We start from the raw sequence: 25501 nt of genomic DNA, 5'->3' as shown, positions 1-25501 counted from the left end.
ACCAAAACAGGTATGCCGATCTTACATAAATACCCCCGCCCCCCCTCTGGATTTACTAATGCTACACCCCCCTGACCACCCATTAGGTGAGCTGGGCATACGCCGGAGAAAAGAAGCAGATTATTGCACAAACAGGGTGGATTGCGCAAAAATCTGTGCCTTTTCCCTGGCACACACTAGCCACAGGTGTATAATTTCCCATTTATGTGTATGTAAGGTATCTAAATATCACATTGCTGTACCATGAAGACTTCAGTAGTGGGGTTTAAACAAATATTTGTATGACCTTTTTATTTAGTTTAAACAGAATACAGTAACTAAAACCTATTTGACAAAAAGATTAACAATTCGGTGTTCAGATAATTTACAAAATGCAGTTTCTGTTATTGCCAGGATGCAGAAAATATCCAATCAAAATCAATAGCAAAATGAGAACACAGTTACATAGAATATGGTGTCTTGAGAGTTGACTAAGTAATTTGTTGGATGGCTGAAGATATTGTTGTTACCTTGCAGCTCTTGAACGTATGCATGGTTACCACTTTTGCCATCCTAAAGGGAACCAGTCAGCATGTGTGCTGATTAGTCTCCCAGGGAGGCTACACAGACCTCACAGATGGGTCTAATATCATGTTGGGGGTTCCTGGCTCCGTAGCTTTATGTCCCGGTAAAACACTGTTTGATCCTGCGCAAGGTAGGAGGGAAGCTGTGAGCTATTCATCTGGGCGGTGTCCAAGGCCTGTTAGAGGCCACTTTGCTTGTCAATCTCCCCCCTAGAATGCACTGACAGGCAGAGATCCATGACTAGCCGTGCCACCGCCCAGATGACTAGTTCACAGCTCTCCCTCTGCCTTGTGTGGGATTATTGGGACAAGAAGCTACAGAGCCAGGAACCCCTTGACATGGTAGGAGACCTGTCTATAAGATCTGTGCAGCGTCCCTGGGAGCCTAATCAGCACAAATGTGCTGATTGGTTCACTTTAAAGAGAATCCGTCAGCTGCAATTCACTTTCCAAACTGCTGACAATGTTAGATAGCTGTTAGGTCAAAAAGACACACTGTATCACTGTATTTTTCATATATCCAGCTGTGCTTCCAGAACAAAATGCTTTTATTCTATAGTAAGAGTCAAAGAGGCTTTTGAAATTTATGTATATTAGAAAAATGAAAGTGATGCATGTCATTTTTTAATTATCGCTAAAGATACACTTTACACAGTTTGGTACTCTATAACTGTGAAACCTTCTTTCTCAATTATTTTTTGTATGTGAAAACACCTGTCCTTGTCCATCACAAGACTGGGTCAAAATTGGAATACCACTTTAAATCCAATCAGCTGGGAGCCTCTGCAATACTACTCTTAAGGAAAACAATGCATTATGTGAAATCTATTAAATATATTGAAATGTATAGGCAGTGTTTGAAATAATTGCTCACCAACAGCTGTAATAGACACATATTCCAGCTTTAGTTTATGCAGGGTAGTTTGGACATATCCTGTTAATGCCATGTGTTCTAGTATGATATGTAACATGGAATTGTGTAGATCAGTGCATTTCAAATACCAAGATTCCCTTTCATCTCTTTTTGTCAGTTGTGTTGAACAAAAGAGAAAAGAAAAATAAATTATGGTATTAATCAACAGCATAAAGTCTGGAAAAAGAAAAGTCAGTTCATTTGACATCATGTAAGGCTACATTCACACATCCGTTGTTCTCTCCGCAATTACGGGCACACAATTGCGGACAGAACATAGAACCAATGGTATTCAATGGCCCCGTTCACAAGTCTGTACGTGTTTACGGTGCCGCAATCTGTGCTGCTGCAAAAAAAGGACATGTTGTAATGTGGACCACATTTTGGGGCACGTGTCGCTATGATAACGAAGAGGCAATGTAGCGCTCCGTATAACACAGAGCACTACAGATGCACATTCGTAGTGCGGGCCGCGAGTCCACAGTCATGGGCTGCACTATGGATGTGTGAATGTAGCCTTAGGTTAGACTAATAGGCTTTAGATTTACTAGCCACATAGTTGAAAATCATAGATAGGACTCTCTGTCAACTTTATTTGTCGTCCAAAAAGTGAAGCAACTATTTTCTTTAAGATGTTTTAGGTCTTTCTTCTGGGAGAAGGTGGGATCTTCTTTCAAAATGAAGTGATTGTTTTCAGCGTTTGGAATTTGGGGGTTGGGCTGAATTGTAGAGCAGTGCCCTTCCATCTTCTCTGTAGCTTGAGAATTCTAGAGTTATAATATATCAGACATTTACAAACACAGCACATGACTTTTATCAGTAAAATCCCTTGCATTTTATGTCTTTTTAACATTCTACAAAAATAATTGCGATGCCAATGATTATGATCAATGATTAATCATTAATTAATATTTATTGGACAAAACATTTGTTTCCTTATTAAAAAGGATTTTCAGAATCAAGATACAAGATTACCTTTTATCTGTCTGTAGAGAATCTGTCAGTACCTTAACCCTGCCTATTTTGGCTCTATTACTGTAATGAAGAGTCAAAGAGGAGTTGGCTCAGTGGCTGTACTGCACTCCTCCCTCCCAACGCCAGGATGTTGGTATAAAATTTGATCACACCATATTGCCCCATGTACCACGTGCAGGCCCCCTGGTTCACATGAGTTCCTACACTAACTCAACAGTGAAGGGAGGCCATAGAACGGCCCTGCAACCCCACTGTCACAGGACCAATCCCCAAGGGCCCCCCAAAACCCAGCAGGCACCGCCGGCGGAGAAAGAGGTCACCAAGCAACACAATAGTGAACATGGTCTTAAACACTCACCATTACTCCTGCAGGTACAATGGGAAAGATAGGAGGTACTAGACATGTGTGCACAGGTGCCTCCTGCTGATTGGGGTCACATGGGTCTTCCAGGAGGAGTGCAAACGTAAAATACGGACAAGGAGAGAAAAGAGCGCTGCACCGCACACCTATGGCTGACACTAACGCCTCTCGGCTAAATTTAAAAACCAACGCCAGGGTGTTGGTATATAATTTGATCAAATCATATTGCCCCATGTACCACGTGCAGGTCCCCTGGTTCACATGAGTCCCTACACTAACTCAACACTGTGTCAGTCAGCGACCGCCAAGCCTGCTAAGCGAGCACAAACAGGAAAGGGAGGCCATAGAACTGCCCTGCAACCCCACTGTCACAGGACCAATCAGCAGGAGACACCTGTGCACACATGACTAGTACCTCCCATCTTTCCCATTCTACCTGCAGGAGCTATGGTGAGTGAAACAATCATGTTCACTTGGTGGCAGCTTTCTTCGCCGGGGGTTCCTGCTGGGTTATGGGGGGCCCTTGGGGATTGGTCCTGTAGCATTGGGATTGCAGGGCTGTTCTATGGCCTACCTTCCCTGTTTGTGCTCGCTTTGCAGGGTTGGCAGTCGCTGACTGACACAGTGGTGAGTTAGCATAGGGACTCATGTGAACCAGGGGACCTGCACGTGGGTAGTACATGGGGCAATATGGTTTGATCAAATTATATTCCAACACCCTGGCGTTGGTTTTTAAATGTAGCCGAGAGGCATTAGTGTCAGCCATAGCCGTACGGCATATGCCCGCAAGAGGTGTTCAGAGGGGGGCTGCACCACGACCCCGTTATGAACTGCCTCAATCCCGACTGCTATCTGCAGCACAGGACCGCGGCTACTAGCGGGAGCGGTCCAATCACCGCTCCCACTAATTAACACCATTAGATGCAGCTGTCAAACATGACAGCTGCATCTAATGGTGCGTTTACACAGACAGATTTATCTGACAGATCTTTGAAGCCCAAACCAGGAACAGACTATAAACCGGGATCAGGTCATAAAGGAAAGACTGGGATCTATCCTCTTTTCAAATCCATTCCTGGCTTTGGCTTCCAAAATCTGTCAGATAAATCTGTCTGTGTAAACGCACCCGAACAGTGTTAAATTCTGCCCATCCCTGGTGTCTAGTGGGGGATCCCAAGGTCTTACGGGCCGGACCTCAGCGACGTAATGACCATAGCAATAGAGCACCGATCTCATGGATCAGTGCTGTGTAATACAGCTACACTGATCTCTATGAGAGATTAGAGTAGTTGTATTAAAAGTCCCCCTGAGGGACTTCTAATTACTGTAAAAGTCAAAGAAAAAAAGTATTTTTATAAATACAAAACCCCCTCCCCTAATAAAAGTCTGAATCACCCCCCTTTTCCCATTTTGGAAACAAAAATACACTATTGTTCAAAAGTTTGGGGTCACATTAAAATGTCCTTATTTTTGAAGGAAAAGCACTGTACTTTTCAATGAAGATAACTTTAAACTAGTCCTAACTTTAAAGAAATAGATTCTATACATTGCTAATGTGGTAAATGACTATTCTAGCTGCAAATGTCTGGTTTTTGGTGCAATATCTACATAGGTGTATAGAGGCCCATTTCCAGCAACTATCATTTCAGTGTTCTAATGGTACAATGTGTTTGCTCATTGGCTCAGAAGGATAATTGATGATTAGAAAACCCTTGTGCAATCATGTTCACACATCTGAAAACAGTCTAGCTCGTTCCAGAAGCTACAAAACTGACCTTCCTTTGAGCAGATTGAGTTTCTGGAGCATCACATTTGTGGGGTCAATTAAACGCTCAAAATGGCCAGAAAAAGAGAACCTTCATCTGAAACTCGACAGTCTATTCTTGTTCTTAGAAATGAAGGCTATTCCATGCGAGAAATTGCTAAGAATTAAAGATTTCCTACAACGGTGTGTACTACTCCCTTCAGAGGACAGCACAAACAGGCTCTAACCAGGGTAGAAAAAGAAGTGGGAGGCCGCGTTGCACAACTAAGCAAGAAGATAAGCACATTAGAGTCTCTGGTTTGAGAAACAGACGCCTCACAGGTCCCCAACTGGCATCTTCATTAAATAGTACCCGCAAAACACCAGTGTCAACATCTACAGTGAAGAGGCGGCTGCGGGATTTTGGGCTTCAGGGCAGAGTGGCAAAGAAAAAGCCATATCTGAGACTGGCCAATAAAAGAAAAAGATTAAGATGGGCAAAAGAACACAGACATTGGACAGAGGAAGACTGGAAAAAAGTGTTGTGGACGGATGAATCCAAGTTTGAGGTGTTTGGATCACAAAGAAGAATGTTTGTGAGACGCAGAACAAATGAAAAGATGCTGGAAGAATGCCTGACGCCATATGTTAAGCATGGTGGAGGTAATGTGATGGTCTGGGGTTGCTTTGGTGCTGGAAAGGTGGGAGATTTGTACAGGGTAAAAGGGATTCTAAATAAGGAAGGCTATCACTCAATTTTGCAACACCATGCCATACCCAGTCGACAACGCTTGATTGGAGCCAATTTCATCCTACAACAGGACAATGACCCTAAACACACCTCCAAATTGTGCAAGAACTAATTACAGCAGAAGAAGGCAGCCGGTATTCTATCGGTAATGGATTGGCCAGCGCAGTCACCAGATCTGAACCCCATTGAGCTGTTGTGGGAGCAGCTTGACCGTATGGTGCACCAGAAGTGCCCATCCAACCAATCCAACTTGTGGGAGCTGCTTCTAGAAGCGTGGGGTGCAATTTCTCCAGCTTACCCCAACAGATTAATAGCTAGAATGCCAAAGGTGTGCAATGCTGTAATTGCTGCAAAAGGAGGATTCTTTGACAAAAGCAAAGTTTGATGTAAAAACAATGTTATTTCAAATACAAATCATTATTTCTAACCTTGTCAATGTCTTGACTCTATTTTCTATTCATTTCACAACGTATGGTGGTGAAGAAGTGTGACTTTTCATGGAAAACACAAAATTGTTTGGGTGACCCCAAACTTTTGAACGGTAGTGTAAATAAATAAATGTTTGGCATTGCCGCGTGCGTAATCGCGCAAACTATTAATTTATCACATTCTTGATCTTGCACGGTAAACGGCGTAAGCGAAAATACCTGCCAAAGTGCAAAAATTGTGCATTTTTTGTCGCATCAAATCCAGAAACATTGCAATGAAAAGTGATCAAAAAGTTGCATATATGCAATCAAGGTACTGATAGAAAGAACACATCATGGAGCAAAAAATGACACCTCAATCAGCTCCGTAGTCCAAAGGATAAAAGCACTATAAGCATGGTAATAGAGCGATTTTAGGGAACTTTTTTTGCTGTAGGTTTTATTTTTTTTAAAGCCATCAAATAATAAAAAGTCATGCAAGTTGCCTATCGTTTTAATCTTACCGACTTGAGGATCATATATAACATGTCAATTTTTCCATAGGACAAACGGCGTAAAAACAAAAAAACTCCAAAGGAAAAGAATTCAATTTCAATTTCACCGCGCATATAATTCTTTTCTGGTTTTGCAGCATAATTTATGCAAAAATGTCATTGCAAAGTACAATTAGTAACGCAAAAAATAAGGGCTCATGTGGGTTTCTAGGTGAAAAAATGCAACTGCTATGGCCTTTTAAACACAAGGAGGAAAAAATGAAAACGCAAAAACGAAAATTGGCTCCATTCTTAAAAGGTTAAAATTAATTTGGACCTGATTGAGAATTCTTTGCACAATGATACAAGAATTAAAAAAATAATGTCCAACAGAGGAATTGATTCCAGGAAGAAACTGTTAGTGGTCATTTATCCCTACACCACAGCTCCAACACCTTTTCATCCCTGCACCACACTTCCTACTCCTCTTTGACTCTTCATTACAGTAGGAGACCTGAGATTGTGTACTCCATGGACAAATTACCAAAAGTTAACATTCTCACTAGGGGACTGCCAACTAGAGCACACTGTCAACACCTTGGGTACCCGTCATAATGTACTGTACGCTAACCAGATCAGCATAAAATCCATTCTGCACTCGGAAGTTCGGGTATCCATGTAGCACACCAGCTTGGTTCTGTGCACAAGCCCTATAGGATCAGAATAGGGCTTGTGCACAGTACCAAACCAGCATGGATACCAAACTTGAAAAATGGATTTCACAAAGATCGTGTCTGTGTACTTCATGACAGGTACTCTTTCAAGTGAGGCTGTCATCCCATCTCCACACTATGAGCTCCCGACATGGGCTGCCAGATAATAGGGCAATAACACAAAGGTTACCATTTTCAAAATTAGTTCTAAAATAAGGTTTTTGTTTTGGGCTGAAGCAGCTTGTCCCCACTTCCTTGACACTTCAACCTGGAATAAAAAAGTATTCTATGACTACTGAAAGGCATTCAGCTTCAGAAAATGTGATGTTTATGTTATTGTACTATTATCTCTCTCCCCATATCTTGAGCTAATAGCTTGCAGATGGGCTGACAGATTTGTTTAAAAATTTAGCAATTAAAAAAAGCAAGTTCAAGGTATAAGTCCAAGAAAAAGCGACAGCTTTATATTGCATTACCACTAGTGTGAACAGAAAATATGTTTCATGACCTTCAGGCTATGTTCTCACACTGTCCTTTTTTGAGCATTTGACAGATGTATTTTAGGATGGCCATAATTTTGAGGCCAAATTATGGCCACTATTTTATAATGACAGCTGTTATTCCTATAATAACAGCTGTTATAAAATAATGCCCATTATTTGTTGTTAATGGTGACCGTCCAAAAACAAAACAGCTCTCATTGGTGTGTAAACATAGCCTTAAAGGTGTATTCCAAGATTAAACTAATTTTTCCACTATCCACAGGATAAGGGACAAGTAAGAGATCGTGGAGGTCCAAATTTCACACCTTCATTGATCTCTACATCGGCCTGCGGCTCCTTTGTTTTGAATAGAGCCGCAAGTATGGATCCTGACTTGCGGCTTCATTCATTCTTTACGGAGCCGCCGGAGAGAACCGAGGACAGCACTTGTCTCTTTCCGGGGGCTTCATCGAGAATCAATTCAGCCTTGAGTTGCGTGACATACACGTGACTATTCAAAACAAAGGAGTTGTGTATAATTTTAAAATTTACTATCCAAGATCAAGCATGCTGAAAGAATCATTTAGTAAAATCATAGTATTCCTCTCAAGTTATATATTAATTTATCACAACTTAAATGAGAGAAGAAAGGAGCGCACTCACCCCGTAAAATCAGGTACTTCTTTATTCTTTATCAAAGATTAAAAGCCATCCATGTGAACATCGGGTGGTAGGAACGCCAGAGCACTTGAATCACAGGAGACCTGACAGCTGCTTCGAGCCTTGCTGGCGCTTCTATCAGACGTCGCTCTGATAGAAGCGCCAGCAAGGCGCGAAGCAGCTGTCACGTCTCCTGTGATTCAAGTGCTCTGGCGTTCCTACCACCCGATGTTCACATGGATGGCTTTTAATCTTTGATAAAGAATAAAGAAGTACCTGATTTTACGGGGTGAGTGCGCTCCTTTCTTCTCTCATTTAAGTTGTGATGACATAGACTGTGGTTATTGTGAGCAGCACCACGACTCCCTGATCCACCATACTGGTCCCGCTTCCACTCCATTTCACGCCATTTTTTCACTGGAGTATATCTGTGCAGGCGCTGTATCTTTTTTCTGTTTGGATATATTAATTTATGCAGCAACAATAAGGAATGATCGGCACTACGGGTTTCAGGTTTCTAACACAAATGGCAAGAAAAGGTTAACTGGACACAGCTGTGTTCGGTGGTGCTCACTATGTACAAGTGTCCATAAAGGTAGTATAATTCAACAAAGAAACAGTAGTGGCAACTCACCGCAGTAGGTGCTTGGGCAGATTTCTTTTATTTATCGCATGGACAAAGACATCGGGCAGACGACAGAAAGGTGCAGGTTACAATCTCGTTTCGCACTACTGCACTTCAACAGACCAGGTCTGTTGAAGCGCAGTAGCGCGAAACGAGCTTATGACCTGCACCTTTCTGGCGTTCGTCTGATGCCTTTGTCCATTTGATAAATAAAAGAAATCTGCACAAGAGGAAAGAGGGTGGGGAGGAGGGGTGGGGCACAGATATTCCAAGCCACGGCCGTTTGGCACAGGGCTGCAAGTTTAAAAGTTGTTTTTTAGGACAATAACTGCATCACCTGCCGAACAGACCCGAGGACAGGTCTTGGATTAAAAGCAGCTATACGAAGGTACAAGTGGTTTTGAGGGGTCAGATTGTGGCTACAGAGTCGCTTTAAACCATACACTTGGATGAAGGGAGAGATCTGAAGAAGCATGCTTGCGTGTTGCAACAACTAATTTTATGTTAGTGCCCAGCACCCTTTGCTGCAGCACTGTTTGATACACTGCCGTTCACTGATTGGCTGATGGGGAGCCGGGAGCCTCACACACAGCCACGGTGCCGAGCAGGTAATGTATGCTGCAGGGGTTAAAGGGGCCAGGGCACATACACATACTGGCAGCGGAATGAAAATTCCGCTGCGGGTATGTGACACATTTAACTTCACACTACCAGTATCTGCAGCGGATTTCGCTGCAAACTCACAGCATGAAATCTGCTGCGGATCCGGTAGGTGTGAAGCTACCCTAAGATGGCAATAATAAAGCTGCAGACTACATGCCAATAAAAATACCAGAACACTTCATACAAACCTATTTAGAATCCCATGGTGCCAGGTTTCAATAAGACCTATTTTTGTTCACATACCTTCTCAGCATCAGGTGGCATATCTGTTGTTTTTAAAGTCTGTACCCTTACTAGGTCCCACCAAAGCAAGCCATGAGCTATTGTTTCTCTCTTTGTAGGTCCTAAAATACAAAAAATAATTTATCATTTATGTTACCTGAATGTAAAACCAGACATGTCCAATTTGTGTTATGTTACCTGTTATCTGGCTGACAAGAGCTCCAATTATAAGTGTGCTAAAAGTGCCCAAGGCGCCATAATAGAGATATGACAAAGAGTAGAGGTCATCTGCAATGCTTGTCCTGTACAGAAAATTATTTAATTAAAAAAACAAAAAGTTCACAGTTCAATTCAGGTTTACTTTTGTGGCCAATACAAAATACAGTCTTTGGGGTATTCCAGTATCAGAATTTTTTTTTTTTAGTTTTTAAATAAAACAATACACATAAAACTTAGTAGTATATTGATATGACTATTTGTACTGGCTTCAACGTGTATTTGATTGATTTATACCAAAAGAACGTTGAACCATCTCCCTGTTATATTTATCTCTTTATTGGGACATTTTTGGAAGAATGCGATGTTTACAGCATACTGCTTTGTGCTGAGCAATGACACAAGCAGAGGAACAGATAGAGAATACAGCATATTTTGCAGACTGTGTGGAGAGAGAGAGAGAGTCTACTATTTACAGAAAAAATTATTATTGTATTGTTTTTTTAGGGGCAAATTGTACATTTTTTAAGGCACCATTATCAGGAAAAATGTATTTTGCGTATTTATTTTATTCATAAGTTTATTTTTGTACCTTGCTACATTTTACTTTATATATTTTGTTAGAAAAAAAGTAGAAGGTGATTTGAACAATATGCTAGGGGGTTCAGCATAGTACATAAAAGGGAAATGATTGACGAGCATAGAGTACATTAAAATACCATTGTTCCCCTATTTTTTTTTCTTTATTTTATCCTGGACTGCCAACAAAACATGGATAAGGCCTTTTGCTGTACCCATGTTTTCCAGGACTCCCTAGGTTTGCATCCAACTTCTTCAGCCACCGGCATTCAAATGCCGAGTGATTAGACGAGCATACTCGAGTTGCACTCATCTCTAGAAACATAGAAGATTGTCAGCAGAAAAAGACCACTGGGTCCATCTAGTCTGCCCTTTTAGTATTTCCTTTCTTATTATCTTAGGATAGATGTGTGTTTATCCCAGACATGTTTTACCAACCACATCTGCTTGTTCCAAGTCTCTACTACTATTTCATTAAAGTAATATTTTCTCACATTGCTTTTGATCTTTTCCCCTGATAATCTCTTACTGTGTCCTCTTGTTCTTGAGTTCCGTTTTTTACTGAAAACACTTCCCTCCTGAACCTTATTTTGTCCTTTAACATACTTAAAGGTTTCAGTCATGTTCCCCCCTTTCCCTTCTTTCCTCCAGACTATACAGAATCAAATCCTTAAGTCTTTCCTGATATGGTTTATGCCTGACACCCTCCACCATTTATGTAGCCCATCTCTGGACCCGTTCTATTTTATCAATGTCCTTCTTAGGTTAGGTTTCCAGAACTGGACACAGTATTACAGATGTGGTCTCACCAGAGCTCTATACAGTGGGATCATTGGATAATTGGACTTATCCCCTGGATAGTTCAGTGGATTTGTGGTTGGTTGAAGGAGAGATATCAGAGGGTTGTTGTTAATGGTGTATATTCCGAGCAGAGACTGGTTACAAGTGGTGTGCCTTAAGGGTCTGTTCTGGGTTCTATTCTCTTTAATGTGTTTCTAAGTGAATTCCAGGACTTCCAGAGTTCAAAGACAGCCGGCAGACAAGCTGACCGCCGAGCCTAGCGAAGCGCTTCACTTCGCTACTACTGTAAACCCCCAGCATCCAACTTCATTTTCTGTTGGTTTTCCAGGTAATCACAAGTATAGCTATTGACTATATTGGTCATCCATGCAGCCATCTGGGAAAAATAGGGCACAACCCCGAAGATCTTTTCTTTTATGAGACAACCTCTTTAACTTTGCAATTATATTGTTAATACCTCACCTTGGTAGGGAAGCTGTAATGTTTCTCAGTGCTGGCGACCCATATATGACACCTTGACTAGTGTTATAGATCGGACAGTGTTCTGCATTCGCAGGCAGCACTCCCATTATCTCTGGAGTTGGTGGATAAATAGTACCTCCCACTGCAACCCAAAGGGATAGAGCGAAGCCCATAATAAGGCCTGAGAACACACCCTGGACATAAAAAAAAAAACAATAAAGAAAACATAGAATAAAAAAAAATACACATACAAGTGATTTTTTTAAATAGTTTGCTATACTATTATGACCTTGACACTGTAAATGTCCGAAACATTCTGCATTCGGTTTCTGGATTGAATATTGCTGATTTCCTTTTGTTCCCTTTGCAGCACCTTTACTAAGTGGCTCTGAACACAGAATCACAAAATCACTTGTTGTGCCATCAAGTTTTATTTTCCATACAAGTTTTGAGTTAAAAAAAAAGTTTTGCCCCTAAATAAATGTGGTGATGGGTGGTTATATTAATTATGAGTTAGAAAGTTTTATCAAACCTCGTAATAACAAACTAACGACATTCTTGCTTCCTTTCATCATTGAACAAGGTTAGTAATAACAACCAGAGATGATATGTTCACCGTAATTTAAGTTGAAGGCATTAAAGAGCTCAATGATAACAGCCCAGATTGTAGACACTCATGGCAATAGAAGTTGCAACACAACTAGTCATAGTCTTCTCAGTGTCTTATTTACCAAATACCCTACAGTGGCTGGAAATCTATGGTTGTGAATGTGAGAACATCTAGTGTGTGTGTAGAGAAAGTGTAGAGGTAGTTATAGGTGGAAGGAGCAAAGGCGCTTGTGCTGGTATTAATGAGTGCCTTTATTTTAAGTATTCTGTCATATCGCCTGTACAGTACAATTACAGCAGTGTTCAACGTTATTGGAACCCGAAACACATTGACCCTGATTTGGAATTAGTGTTGTGTTACCCCACTTGCTTTCCGTCTGACAATAGTTTTCCCAACTAAATTATCAATTTAATGCAATTCTGGTGCATAATTCTAGCACAGGTCATTTTGGCACAATGATAATTTAAAGGGGTGGTGTCTTGAAGAAAACTAGGTATATACAGATAAATCATGTAAAATGAAACCTATTCCTAATGTACAAGCAATTCTTAAAATCATTTGAAATATATAGACTCACTAAATGTGTTTTGTTTCATTATCTGTTGCCCTTGGTTATGACCCACTGGGCATCCACTTTCTTGGGTCGCACATGCTCAGTTCAATAGTCACATGCTCTACCTGATTAGTACTGGCAGTTGGTTTTCACTTTACATGCAAGCAAGGGGGATTGTGGGAAAGTGTTTGCACTGTTGCATGGCAACAGCAGGGTCAAAGTTCAGAGAGGAAACCAAGTGAATAGATACATGGGGAAGAAAACTGGCACAATAATGTAAGTTACTTTACTAGAAACAACACATTTGTCCTCCTGTACATATGTACCATGTGATTTTAACTTTTTTGCTTCTTGACATCACCCCTTTAATACCTTAGGCCACCATGACGTACCAGTGTACTAACTGCATATATGTTGACAGGTCAACTTTTTGGGGATATGCCAATAATGTTAACCAAAATTTGCAATTGTAATTATAAAACATTTCTTCATGTAAACATTTCTTCTCAGGTAAGTCTTTCTAAATAATTATGGTCTGGTCGTTATTTCTGATGGAACAAGAATTGTAAGTACTTGCTTTTAAAACTATTATAATAATGTATTTTAATGCAATAAATTGTTAGTGAAAAGTCTTTTCACGGTTACTTTTTTGTAGAAATATAGAAGGTTGTTGGCAGAAAAACGCCACCTGGCCCAGCTCATCTGCACTAATATTATTTCCTTTGTTACTATCTTAGAATAGATATATGTTTCTCCCAGGCATGTTTAAATTTAGTTATTGTGGATTTACTAACCACATCTGCTGTGTTGCTTTTGAACCTTCCCCCAACTAAAACACTTCCATCCTAAACCTTTTTTAGGCCTTTAAAAGGAACCAATCAGTAAAAAAAAACACACATAAAGCTAAGTAAACGAGCCGATAGATGACCCAGCACACTTCCTTAACATATACTTATAGCCTCCGTCCCTGCCTGCAATAATCCGCAAATTTACTTAAAGGGAACCTGTCACCCCCCGTGCCGGGGTGACAGGCTCCCGACCCCCCGTTAGAGCCCCCTATACTTACCTAATCCCGCCGGGTCCCGCTTCTGGAGGTGGTCGGGTGACGGAGATCTCAGCCGCTGCAGCCCGGCGCGCGCGCTGAGAGATGAGTCCAACACCCATAGAGAATGACAGGAGAGTCCAGCGCTCCGTCATTCTCTATGAGCGTTGGACTCATCTCTCAGCGCGCGCGCCGGGCTGCAGCAGCTAAGATCTCCGTCACCCGACCGGATCCAGAAGCGGGACCCGGCAGGATTAGGTAAGTATATGGGGCTCTAACGGGGGGTCGGGAGCCTGTCACCCCGGCACGGGGGGTGACAGGTTCCCTTTAAAGGGGTATTCCCCCCAAAATTATTTTTGCATTAATACGTTGCCCACCCGTAGCTTTCCATCTTTCCAATATCAATTCATTATGGATTCTGCACAGTTTCGCTGTTATCTAGGTACATCCACCCCCACGGATTGCTTAGAATCATCAGCTCTCAGTCCAACCCGACACGCTCCCTGCTCCTGGCCCGCACCCTCCGAGACGGCATCACGTGTCCTCCTTCTCTTCAATGGGCCGGGTTAGCGCTTCTATCGCAGCTCATTGAAGTGAGGGAGGACAGTGAGATGCTGACAGCTGCAGCGGATCACTGCCTCCCTAGCTGAGGGTACCCCATCCCCCCCCCCTTGCCCTGGAGCTCACCCTCCCCACACACTGTATCCCCCCCATCCGGAGCTCCTGTGAGTGCAGCATATCACCACCACCACCCCCCCGCGCGCGCGATCTCCCGGTGGCCGCCCCCCTTAGTAGAGCCTGCGGCCACCGGTGTCTCCCAGTGGCTGGCCGCCCGCGCCCCCCCCTCCCCTCTCCCTAAAGTGCAGCCGCACCGGAGCTCACCCGGTGAATGCAGGCCCTGCCGGTGCGATATTCTGGTGCCGCCCGCAGCCCCCCATCCCTCCCTCAGTAGCGTCTGTGGCGGCGTCCGCCCGCTGCTCACCGTGGAGCTCCCGCCCTGTGTGTGATCTCTCACCGCCCGTCCCCCATCCGGAGCTCACCCCACCACCTCCCGGACGCACAATCTCCCAGCCCTGCAGCTGCCGCATCCCAACACCCCCCGCTCACCGTAAGTGCACCCCCCGCTCCCACAGCGCGATCTCCTGGTGTCCGCCCGCGGTCCCCAGGCAGCGCCCACCGCTCACCCACTCACCCGCAGGTGCAGTACAGCCCCCCAGTATGTGATCTCCCCGCGGCCCGACCACCATGTATCCGCCTCCCAGGGCAGCTCACCCGGTGACTGCAGCACCACTGGCCCATGATCTCCCGTCTCCCCCCCCCCCCCCGTACAGCGCCCGGCCACCCGACATCCTCACACAGTATATCATCCCAGCTCTGCAACATTGCCACATTGCCACCTCAGCTCTGCTACATTGCCACCTCAGCTCTACTACATTGCCATCTCAGCTCTGCTACATTGCCATCTCAGTTCTGCTACATTGCCACATTGCCATCTCAGCTCTGCTACATTGCCATCTCAGCTCTGCTACATTGCCATCTCAGCTCTGCTACATTGCCACATTGCCATCTCAGCTCTGTTACATTGCCATCTCAGCTCTGCTACATTGCCATCTCAGCTCTGCTACATTGCCACATTGCCATCTCAGCTCTGCTACATTGCCATCTCAGCTCTGCTACATTGCCACATTGCCATCTCAACTCTGCTACATTGCCATCTCAGCTCTGCTACATTGCCATCTCAGCTCTGCTACATTGCCATCTCAGCTCTGCTACATTGTCATCTCAGCTCTGCTACATTGCCATCATCAGGCAGAAGCATTGCATGATGGGAAATGTAGTTTCCTATCTTGAATATAGAACATCTTTTTGAAAAACTTGTAACTCAGGAACGGCAGCAGCTAGAAAGATGGGAGACGGCTCAAAATACTCAGAGGGACTTGGGTAACGTGAGTAAGAATAGCTAGGTTTGGGAACGTTTAATTTTATTTGGGGGGAATACCCCTTTAAATTAAGACCCGCACTGTATGCAAATGAGCCTCCTACTAGTCATCTGGGCATTGTCATTCTTCCTGGGCAGCGTCAGCGCTGTAAACACACCCCTCTAGGCGTAATTTAAAGCACTCTTAACCCCAATAAATCAGTGAGAGGCGGGCCTTCCCTAGCATCAGAGCTCCCAAGTCTTCATTTAGGCGGACATATGCAGCAGAACGGTATCATATCCATGCTCTACATCCGTGCTGTACTGCGCATGACCGCCTAAATGAAGACTTTGGAGCTCCGATGCTAGGAAAGGGCCGCCTCTCAATGATGTACTGGGGATAATAGTGCTTTGAATCATGCTTAGAGGGGTGTGATTTACAGTGCTGACGCAGCCCAGGACCGTGACTACTTAGAATGATGACTAGTTGGGGGCTCATTTACATATAGCGTGGGTCTTTACTAAAATATGTTTGTAGGAAGTGTGCTAGGTGATCTAACAGCATGTTTACTTGTTTATCAATTGGTTTCCTTTTACATATTTCAAAATTTCGATCAAGTCACCCCTCCCCCTTTCCTTCTTTCCTCCAGACTATACAGATTTAGATCCTTAACTTTTTTTTCTACTATGTTCAAACCGAGCACCAGTTCTATTTTATCAATGGCATTTTTAAGGTGAGGTCTCCAGAACTGGACACAGTATTCCAGATGTGGCCTCACCAGAGCTCTATACAGCGGAATCATAATCTCTTTCTTCCTACTGGTTATACCTCTAGCTATACACCCCAGCATACAATTTGCTTTCCCAACTGCCTGCTTGCACTGATGACTCATTTTAAGGCTGTCAGAAATGACTACCTGTAAATCCTACCCCTTGTTGGGACCACTTATCTAGGTAAGATAAATTATTTTCCATTTTTCACACATCTTATCAACCCTATTGCACACTTTTGTTTCATCAGCAAACAAACATTGTTTGTCAAACAAAGAATAGGAGCGAGAACAGATCTTTGTGGCACTCTACTTGTACACGGTCTCTGCTTAGAATACACACCATTAACAACAATCCTCTGATATATATGCTTCAGCTAACCACAAATTCACTGAACTATGCAGAGATTAAAGTCTGGCGGGGGTGGGGGAAACATCATAAAGAAAGTATGTTTACCGGACCTCGAGGCCACACGACACCGCATCACCAGGCTCCCTTACCCTGACGAATGTAATTTTCTCCCGGATTTGGGGTAAGTCAGCCAGGGTGGATGTAGCAGGAGGGGAGATATGAAGTATGTCGGCAGGAGTCCAGGAGCAGGATGTGGCACTTCATGAATATAGAAGCAGAATTCTCCACTAAAGTCACTCCAGCACTCATCAGTGCAGTGCACTGGATAGGTATACACAAGGATAGACAAGCTGGAATGGTGCCCCAGTGCACAAAACACCTAATTTACATATTGATGACGTGAAGATTTAGTGAAAACTAGAAAACCTTCAAACTTAGTGTTCTATGCACTATGAGAACATGCAGGGGCCAATAGCACATCTGCTACAAAAATATATACATAATGTTTTATGCTGACACTTTAAAATACAGTAGAACATATGCATACCGGAGTGTTGCCTGAAGATGTGAACATTCCCAGTATAAAAGCACCAAGTAATGGACCACTGATTACTCCCATCACTGTAAAAGAGCCCTGTATATGAGAGAAAAAAGAATTATGTCAGGATCATAAAATCAGTGATTAAAGAACTATATTATCCATTAATCGTAGTTTAGAATACTGATACCTGTAGAACTCCTCCTCCAAGCAGCGATGATAAAGCAGCTACTATAATACATGAACACCCATAGAAAAGTGCTAAGAAAGAAAAGATACGATCAGTCAATTTATGTTCACCTACAGTGTAAGCTTGTTAGAATATAAGTTGATCACTGTGAAGATTACTTCATCAGAAAGCTACTTAAAGCTTTCACACTCTCACCAATTGTTTGTTCTCCCAGTGAGAATAATTTTTTCTCATTCTACAGTGCTTGTATTGTAAATATGTTCAAACTTTATTAGGGTAAAAATGTTCTCTGTGTTAAGAGGATTACATTAATACCTCTTTTTTGTAACTAAATAATACTCAGCAAAAAATAAACTAAACTAAATAAATTTAACAGATTTTAAATGGTGATGGAGTCAAAAAGAGGATTACATTTCTTTGAGATTTTTTAAACATTAAAAAACGTTTGACATCACACAGATAAGTCAAAAGTTTTGATCAGTCAGGATTAGAGATGAGCGAACCTCAAGCATGCTCGAGTCCATCCGAACCCGAACTTTCGGCATTTGATTAGCGGTGGCTGCTGAAGTTGGATAAATCCCTAAGGCTATGTGGAAATCATGGATATAGTCATTGGCTGTATCCATGTTTTCCAGACAACCTTAGACCTTTATCAAAGTTCAGCAGCCCCAGCTAACCAAATGCTGAACGTTCGGGTTCGGATCGACCCGAACCCGGTTCGCTCATCTCTAGTCAGGATCTCACTGATGAAACCTCTACCAACCGCTAGAATTAGCTAGGAGAAGTACACCTCTAGGATCACCACTTGATAGAACTTGCAGGGGTGGGCTCCGTTAAAAGTCTTTGGAGTCTGTCCGATCAAAACCTTTTCCATGTTTGTGTGACATGTCAAAAGATTTTTTTCATTGATATGCTTGTGTGACATGTCAACATTTTATAAATTGATAGTAACACTTTAACTGCTGTGGGATAAATATTACATTTTCCTTACAAATGCTGGAAGTTCCAGTTGACTGTTTTATTTACTTTTAAATGTCAGAATTTTGCTTTACAAAAGTGGTATTAAAGGTGAAAGCTGGCACAGAGAACATGCCTTATCATCCTTTATCATTAGCCATGTGTTTGCTTCCTCCAACAATACTGATACATTTGTGCTAATATGTTTAAGTAACTCTTGTCCTTATTTTAGTACCTGACGTCATGTTCAGCAATCTAAATAGTGCATAGGCCAGCATTTCTTATTCTTATCATCATCATCATGAAAGGTAGAAAATAGCTGGCCTTATACTGTAGGCAACCACTATACAGTACACTAACTAACACCACAGTCTAAAAAAAAATACCAGTATGTAATATAATTATACCATTAAAATGCCCATACAGAACACACATAATACTGTCATAGATTGACTGACTAAATTAGTACCCATTAGAGATGGGTGAGTACTAAAATGCTCGGGTTCGATTTTTCCCAATGCTTGTTTCGAATAACGAACCCCATTGAAGTCAATGGGAAATTTGAGCATTTTTGCAGAGGACCAAAGCTCTGCATAGGAAAGGTTGCATGAAAACCTGGAAACATCAGAAAATTATGTAAACACCACGGAACTAGACAGGAAACAGCAGGGGCAGCATGCATGGATGCCTCGGAGACTGCCTAATCGCACCATTATGCTAAATTCTGGCCAACAGTCTGATGGTGACCCTCAAGGCAATTTTGGGCAACAATGTAGTGGCGAGCCTCCAAAAAATTGTGTGCGAGAGCCTGGAGGTGACCCTCAGAAACAATTAGTTTGATAAAGCACAGTGGTGCACCCCTGAATGACAGTCTGTGACACCTGGGTGGTGAACCCCTAAATTACATAGTTAAACTGAGATTGCAGTCTACAGCATGGGGATGAATCTCAGGATGACTTTTTAAGACTGACATTGCAGTTTTACAGCATGGCGGTGAACCCCAGAGTGGCTTGGTTAGACTGAGATAGCAGCTAAACCACCCAAAAATTTATCCTGACACAGCATGGCATTGACAACAGAGTGACCAAGTTAGATGAGGTAGCAGATAAACCACCCAAAAATTCAGCCTGACACAGCATGGCGGTGACAACAGAATGATCGAGCTAGATGAGGTAGCAGGTGAACCACCCAAAAATTTAGCCTTCATTTCTTCATTTTGAGCTGTCTTTCCCCGGTGGAGAGTTATCCAGCACTACAAAAACATGGCCACTTTCCCCCTACTGTTGTCTCCAGTTTGGGTGGGGTTTTGAAACTCAGTTTCATTGAAGTAAATGGAGCTTAATTGCAAACCACACCTGAACTGGAGACAACAGTAGGGGGAAAAGTGGCCATGTTTTTGTAGCGCTGGATAATCCCTTTAATAAGCATCAGCCTGTCAGCCTTTTTTAGTTGACAGGCGGGTACGCTTATCAGTGATGATGCCACCAGCTGAACTTAACACCCGCTCTAACAACACACTAGTGGCAGAGCAGCCCAAGCACTTCCAAGGCGTACAGCGTCATTTCAAGCCACGTGTCCAGCTTTTCAACCCAGTAGTTGTATGGAGCAGAATGATCACGCAGGACGTTGGTGTGGTCAGCTAGGTACTCCCTCACCAACTTTCTGAACAGCTCCCCCCTACTTTGTCTAGACTGGGGACGGTTGACATAGTCTTGCTGGGGTGCCATAAAACTGGCAAAGGCTTTTGAGAGTGTTCCCCTGCCAGTGCTTGACAAGCTGCCGGCTCCCTTCCTCTGCCCAGCTAGTTGGCCCACAGAACTGCATCCTCTAATGGTGTCAGATGGGTAGGATAGTTTTAGCTTGTGCACCAGGGCCTGTTGATATTGATTCACTATCATACTCCTTTCCTCTGCAGGAATGAGAGTGGAAAAGTTCTGCTTGTACCGGGGGTCCAGGAGGGTGAACACCCAGTAATCGGTGTTGTCAAAAATGTTTCTAATGCGAGGGTCACGGGAAAGGCAGCCTAACATGAAGTCAGCCATGGGCGCTAGGGTCCCAACACACAAGAATTCCCTCTCCTCAATAGGCTGACTCTCTATTTCCTCCTCCTCCAACTCCTCCTCTTGAGCCCATACACTACTCCTCATTGTAGACTTGAGGAAACTGACTAACCCGACTACCAGTTCACGTGGAAGTTGTCATCTGGCAGTCTACAATCGCTCTGCAGTGCTGGTAAACCCTGGCTAACGTGTGTAATGCGGAATTCCATCGCATGGGCACGTCGCACAACAGTTGGTGAGCTGGCAGTTGTGAACGCCGTTGCACTTGCGAAAATGTGCACAGATGTTTTGCACCTTGGTGAGAAAATCAGACAAATTGGGGTAGGTCGCGAGAAACCGCTGAACCACAAGATTGAACACGTGGGCCAGGAATGAAACATGTATGAGGTCAGCCGAGTTGCAGAGCCTCCACCAGGTTACGCCCATTGTCACACACAACCATGCCTGGTTTAAAGAGTCACTGTCGTATTTTTTGCAGAAATCAATAGTCCAGGCGATTTTAAGAAACTTTGTAATTGGGTTTATTAGCCAAATCTGCCATTATCTGCATGTAAAAAGCCTTTTCCCAGGTCCCCCCCTCCTTCCTCTTTTCCATCCACTCCAAAAAATCTGAAAATTGTGACTTGTTGCAGGAGTCGTACCCTGTCTGCTCTAGGGAGAGGGGAGGGGGGAGGAGGAAGGAGGGAGTTAGCCGGCAGCAGAAAGCAGATAACAGAGGATTTCAGGCACTGAGCTGGGTGACAGCTGTAATCCGAGCTCAGACAGGTCACTGGTGATGGTCAGAAGAGACAACGGGTGAGGGATTTGTAGATTAACTCTTTGTTGTCCTGTTTTGGTCTATTCTTTAGCTCTCTCCATAGGAGAACAATGAAGACAGGGGGGAGAGCTTCAAACTGCTTTTTCATGATAAAAATGCATTTTTCAGATAATAAACCCAATTACAAAGTTTCTTAAAATCGCCTGGACTATTGATTTCTGCAAAAAAAAAATTCACAACAGTGACACTTTAAGGGTTCAGTCGCACGAGCTAAAGATCGGTCTGCACCGTGATGCCCTGTAACATCTCTTGGGCAGTGTGCCTCTTGTCATCACTGCCTGTTGGCGCCTACCCACGGTAGTGCTGCTGCGCCTACAGGTACCGACTGTAGGCGCTGTGCTCACGGATGGTAATTGAGAGGAGGAGGAGGAGGGGTTGGAGTAAGAGGCATAATAAGCCTGAGAAACCATGATCGAGGTAAGCCCCACAATCCTCGGTGTGGGCAGCACATAAGGGGACCCAGGGTCAGACTTGGTCCCTGTTTCCACTAAGTTAACCCAATGTGCTGTCAGGGAGATATAGCGTCCCTGCCCGACAGCACTTGTCCACGTGTCCGTGGTTAGGTGGACCTTCTCACTAACCGCAATGGTCAGGGCACGGATGATGTTCTTTGACACGTGCCGGTGTAACGCTGGGATGGCACATCAGGAAAAATAGTGGCGGCTGACCAAGTACCGAGGGACCACCACTGCCAGGAGGTTGAGGAAAGCCTCAGTCTCTACCAGCCTATAGGGCAGCATCTCCAGGCACAGCAGTTTTGAGATGTGGCCATTTAGTGCTTGTGAATGGGGGTGGGTTGAAGTGTGCTTGCGCTCAAAGATCTGATGTAAAGACAGCTGAATGCTGCGCTGGGACACATTGGTGAAGGGTGTGGAGGATTGTGAAGGTGGAGGGGTGGTTGTGGGGCGGTAGGCTCTAGTGCCTGGGTCTTGGGCGGGAGGTTGACTCGCAGAGCCAGCATGTGACACAGGGGAAGGAGCAGTGGTATGACCCGCAGGAGGTGACTGCCTTGGAGTCGGGTGTTTAACACTGCACATGCTGGTAGTAGTTGCTCCCCTGCTGATCCTGGTGTGGCACAGGTTGCACACCACTGTCCGTCGGTCATCCCTACTTTCTTTAAAGAACCTCTAGATTTGAGAACATCTAGGCCTTGGCACAGGAGCTTCAACCCGTGAAACAGTTGCTGGTGTACTTGCTCTGGCCCTGCTTCTCCCTCTGGCCATCCCACTGCCTCTTCCAACCTTTTCTGGTGTTGCACTTGCCTCCCCCTCAGAAGCACTGTCTTGATTAGGCTTACCAACCAAGCTCGGGTCAGTCACCTCATCATCCACCAGCTCTTCCTTTGATTCCTCACTCTGCTCCCCCCTCAGACTTACTGCCCTGACAACAACGTCACTGTCTGACAACCGTGTCTCATCATCATTCGACATCTCTTGACACACTACTTGCAAGTCCCCACTCTCATCACCCAAAGACTGCGAAAGTTTGGTCGTTTGGGCATCGGGACAAAACAACTGCTCAGGTTGCTGCTGAGCAGTGGTTTGTGACTCTGGGTCCTGAAAAGAGTTCCCCGGAGTATACCGGATCTGAATCCCTAATTTCCATGGAGGGGCCAGGCTGGGGGTAAGAAGGTTAAGCTAGAGGAGCCAGAGGTCCACTCCCTTGGCTAGCGTGGGTGGACTGCATGGAAGACTGGGTTGTAGATACATTAAGGACACATTATCTGTTATCCACGTCATCACGTGTTCACACTGTTGTGGTTTCAATAGTGGTGTACCATGTGACCCTGTAAGTTGTTAGATAAAGCTAGGAAGTGAACCTCTGCAGCGATCCACTGCTCCCTCATCAGCAGGTACTGTGTCACCCTGCCCAGGACCATGGCCTCTGCCCACTACATCACTTGGACGCCCACACCCTTGTCCTCGACCCTTACCCCTGGGGTTCACCATTTTGTCTATTCACTAGACTATGTTTGGTGTACCGCAGAGCACACACTGATTCACTAGACAGGAGTGAATGTAACTGAGAGGGCACACTGATTCACTAGACTGGAGTGAACGTAACAGATAGCAAAAATGTATTCACTAGACTATGTTTAGTGTACCGCAGAGCACACACTGATTCACTAGACTGGAGTGAATGTAACTGAGAGGACACACTGATTCACTAGACTGGAGTGAATGTAACTGAGAGGACACACTGATTCACTAGACTGGAGTGAACGTAACAGAAAGCAAAAACTTATTCACTAGACGAGTGAATGTAACTGAGACGACACACTGATTCACTAGACTGGAGTGAATGTAACTGAGAGGACACACTGATTCATTAGACTGGAGTGAATGTAACTGAGAGGACACACTGATTCATTAGACTGGAGTGAATGTAACTGAGAGGACACACTGATTCATTAGACTGGAGTGAATGTAACTGAGACGACACACTGATTCACTAGACTGGAGTGAATGTAACTGAGAGGACACACTGATTCATTAGACTGGAGTGAACGTAAGAGAAAGCAAAAACTTAATCACTAGACTTCGTTTGGTGTACCGCAGAGCACACACTGATTCATTAGACTGGAGTGAATTTATCTGAGAGCAAACACGTATACACTAGACTGGAGTAAATATAAATGAGAGCAAAAACGTATTAACTAGACTGTTGTAAATAGAACGGAAGAGCATGCACCAGTATTAGGCGAGCCTAAAATGTACTGCTTAAATGCTTTGATAACTAACAGACAGCACTCATCAGTATTAGGCAAGCCAAGAATATACCACTAAGGTGTTTAAAAAAAAACACAAGTTGCAGTGTGCAGCCAGGATAGATGTAGCTGCACACAGATGTAGCTGTGGATAATTCCTGCCTAACAGACACTATTTTTCCCACCCTAACATTCTCCCTGACAGACAGTAGCTCTCTCCCTAAGCTCATCCAGCCTGCGTCTGAAGCAAGCATCGTGGGATCTGATTCTTATATGCCCAGGTCATCTGATCTGGCCAGCCAATCTGCTATCGATGTGCAGGGGTTCCCATGTGGCGCTAGGATGGCCTCCCCTGCATGTTGATTGGCTGAGAAAAAGCCATTTCCTCGAGTATCGCAAGATGCTCGCTCAAGTACCGAGCACCTTTGAGTACCAAGCTCGGACGAGCATGTTTGCTCATCTCTAGTACCTATACAATACCCAACTTCCACATGGCAACAATTGGCAAATAATACTATTAAACACAGGTCAAAGTAACACTGATTTGGTAACATAAGCATATTTGTATTTGTATTTTAATGCATGTGTTTATAATTTACTGCTCTGGAATTACAATAACTCACAAAACACATTAACTGAATACAATAAAACTTCAAGGGTGGGTTCACACATACAGGATTGCAGCGGATTTAACGCTGCAAAATCTGCTGTGATCCTGTGTCGTGCCATTTTGTATAGGTTTACATGCTTGCAGTGGATTTTTCATCATGCTTCAAGTATGTAAAGCCCCATCCCCCTTAATCCATTGCGGCCAGGTGAATACTTTACCTGTCCATGCTCCGGCCTGCTACAGTGGCTCCCAGCTCCCTGATGTTCCGCTCAGCCAATCAGTGCGCCGCCCACCACAGCCACTGATTGGCTGAGCGGGACATCAGGGAGCCACAGAAGCAGGCCAGAGCACGGACGGGTAAAGTATTCACCTGGCATCGGCAGAATAAATGGGGTGGGGTTTACATACTTACAAGGAATGAAAAATCCTCTGCAAGTATGTAAACCCATACAAACCGACAGTACCGTGAATCGCAGCAAATTTTGCTGCAGAACTCGCAGCCATTCCAGTACGGGGGAACCCACCCTAATACTTCTTTAGGGTGCAATCGAGTATGCTACGAGTTTTGCAATGAAATGCACTGCAATACAGTCTATGGCCCTGCATTCTTGCAGCTGATTTTCATACCACTGCAAGAACATAGTGACGGCCATATTTAATTAGCTGCCAGGCTGGTGGGGGACAGTGCTGTGATTGGCTGAGTGCGCCATCAGTGATCAGGGACTAGGAAAGTGAAGCAGGAGTGC

The 25501-nt window shown here is 43.9% G+C and overlaps 1 protein-coding gene across 3 annotated transcripts in view; it reads right to left on the bottom strand.

The window, feature by feature from the left end:
- Positions 1–259: 259 nt before the first annotated feature.
- The window catches only part of SLC5A5 (solute carrier family 5 member 5), a 148925-nt gene continuing 123683 nt past the window's right edge, over positions 260–25501 (bottom strand). For 2 of the 3 annotated variants that reach the window (XM_069962303.1, XM_069962302.1), the window contains exons 11-16: positions 17605–17675; positions 17424–17510; positions 11632–11825; positions 9772–9875; positions 9595–9695; positions 260–2243 (exon numbers count right to left, since the gene is read on the bottom strand). In XM_069962303.1, coding sequence (XP_069818404.1) covers positions 2043–2243; positions 9595–9695; positions 9772–9875; positions 11632–11825; positions 17424–17510; positions 17605–17675 — 758 coding nt within the window. In that variant the 3' untranslated portion in view covers positions 260–2042. Of the gene's footprint in view, positions 2244–9539; positions 9696–9771; positions 9876–11631; positions 11826–17423; positions 17511–17604; positions 17676–25501 lie in introns of all 3 variants that reach the window. The other variant, XM_069962304.1, reaches the window with a different exon arrangement.

Source organism: Dendropsophus ebraccatus, chromosome 3, assembly GCF_027789765.1.
Source record: "Dendropsophus ebraccatus isolate aDenEbr1 chromosome 3, aDenEbr1.pat, whole genome shotgun sequence".
Lineage (NCBI taxonomy): Eukaryota > Metazoa > Chordata > Amphibia > Anura > Hylidae > Dendropsophus > Dendropsophus ebraccatus.
The sequence above is the reverse complement of the archived record's forward strand: the minus strand, read 5'-3'. Positions and strand labels throughout refer to the sequence as shown.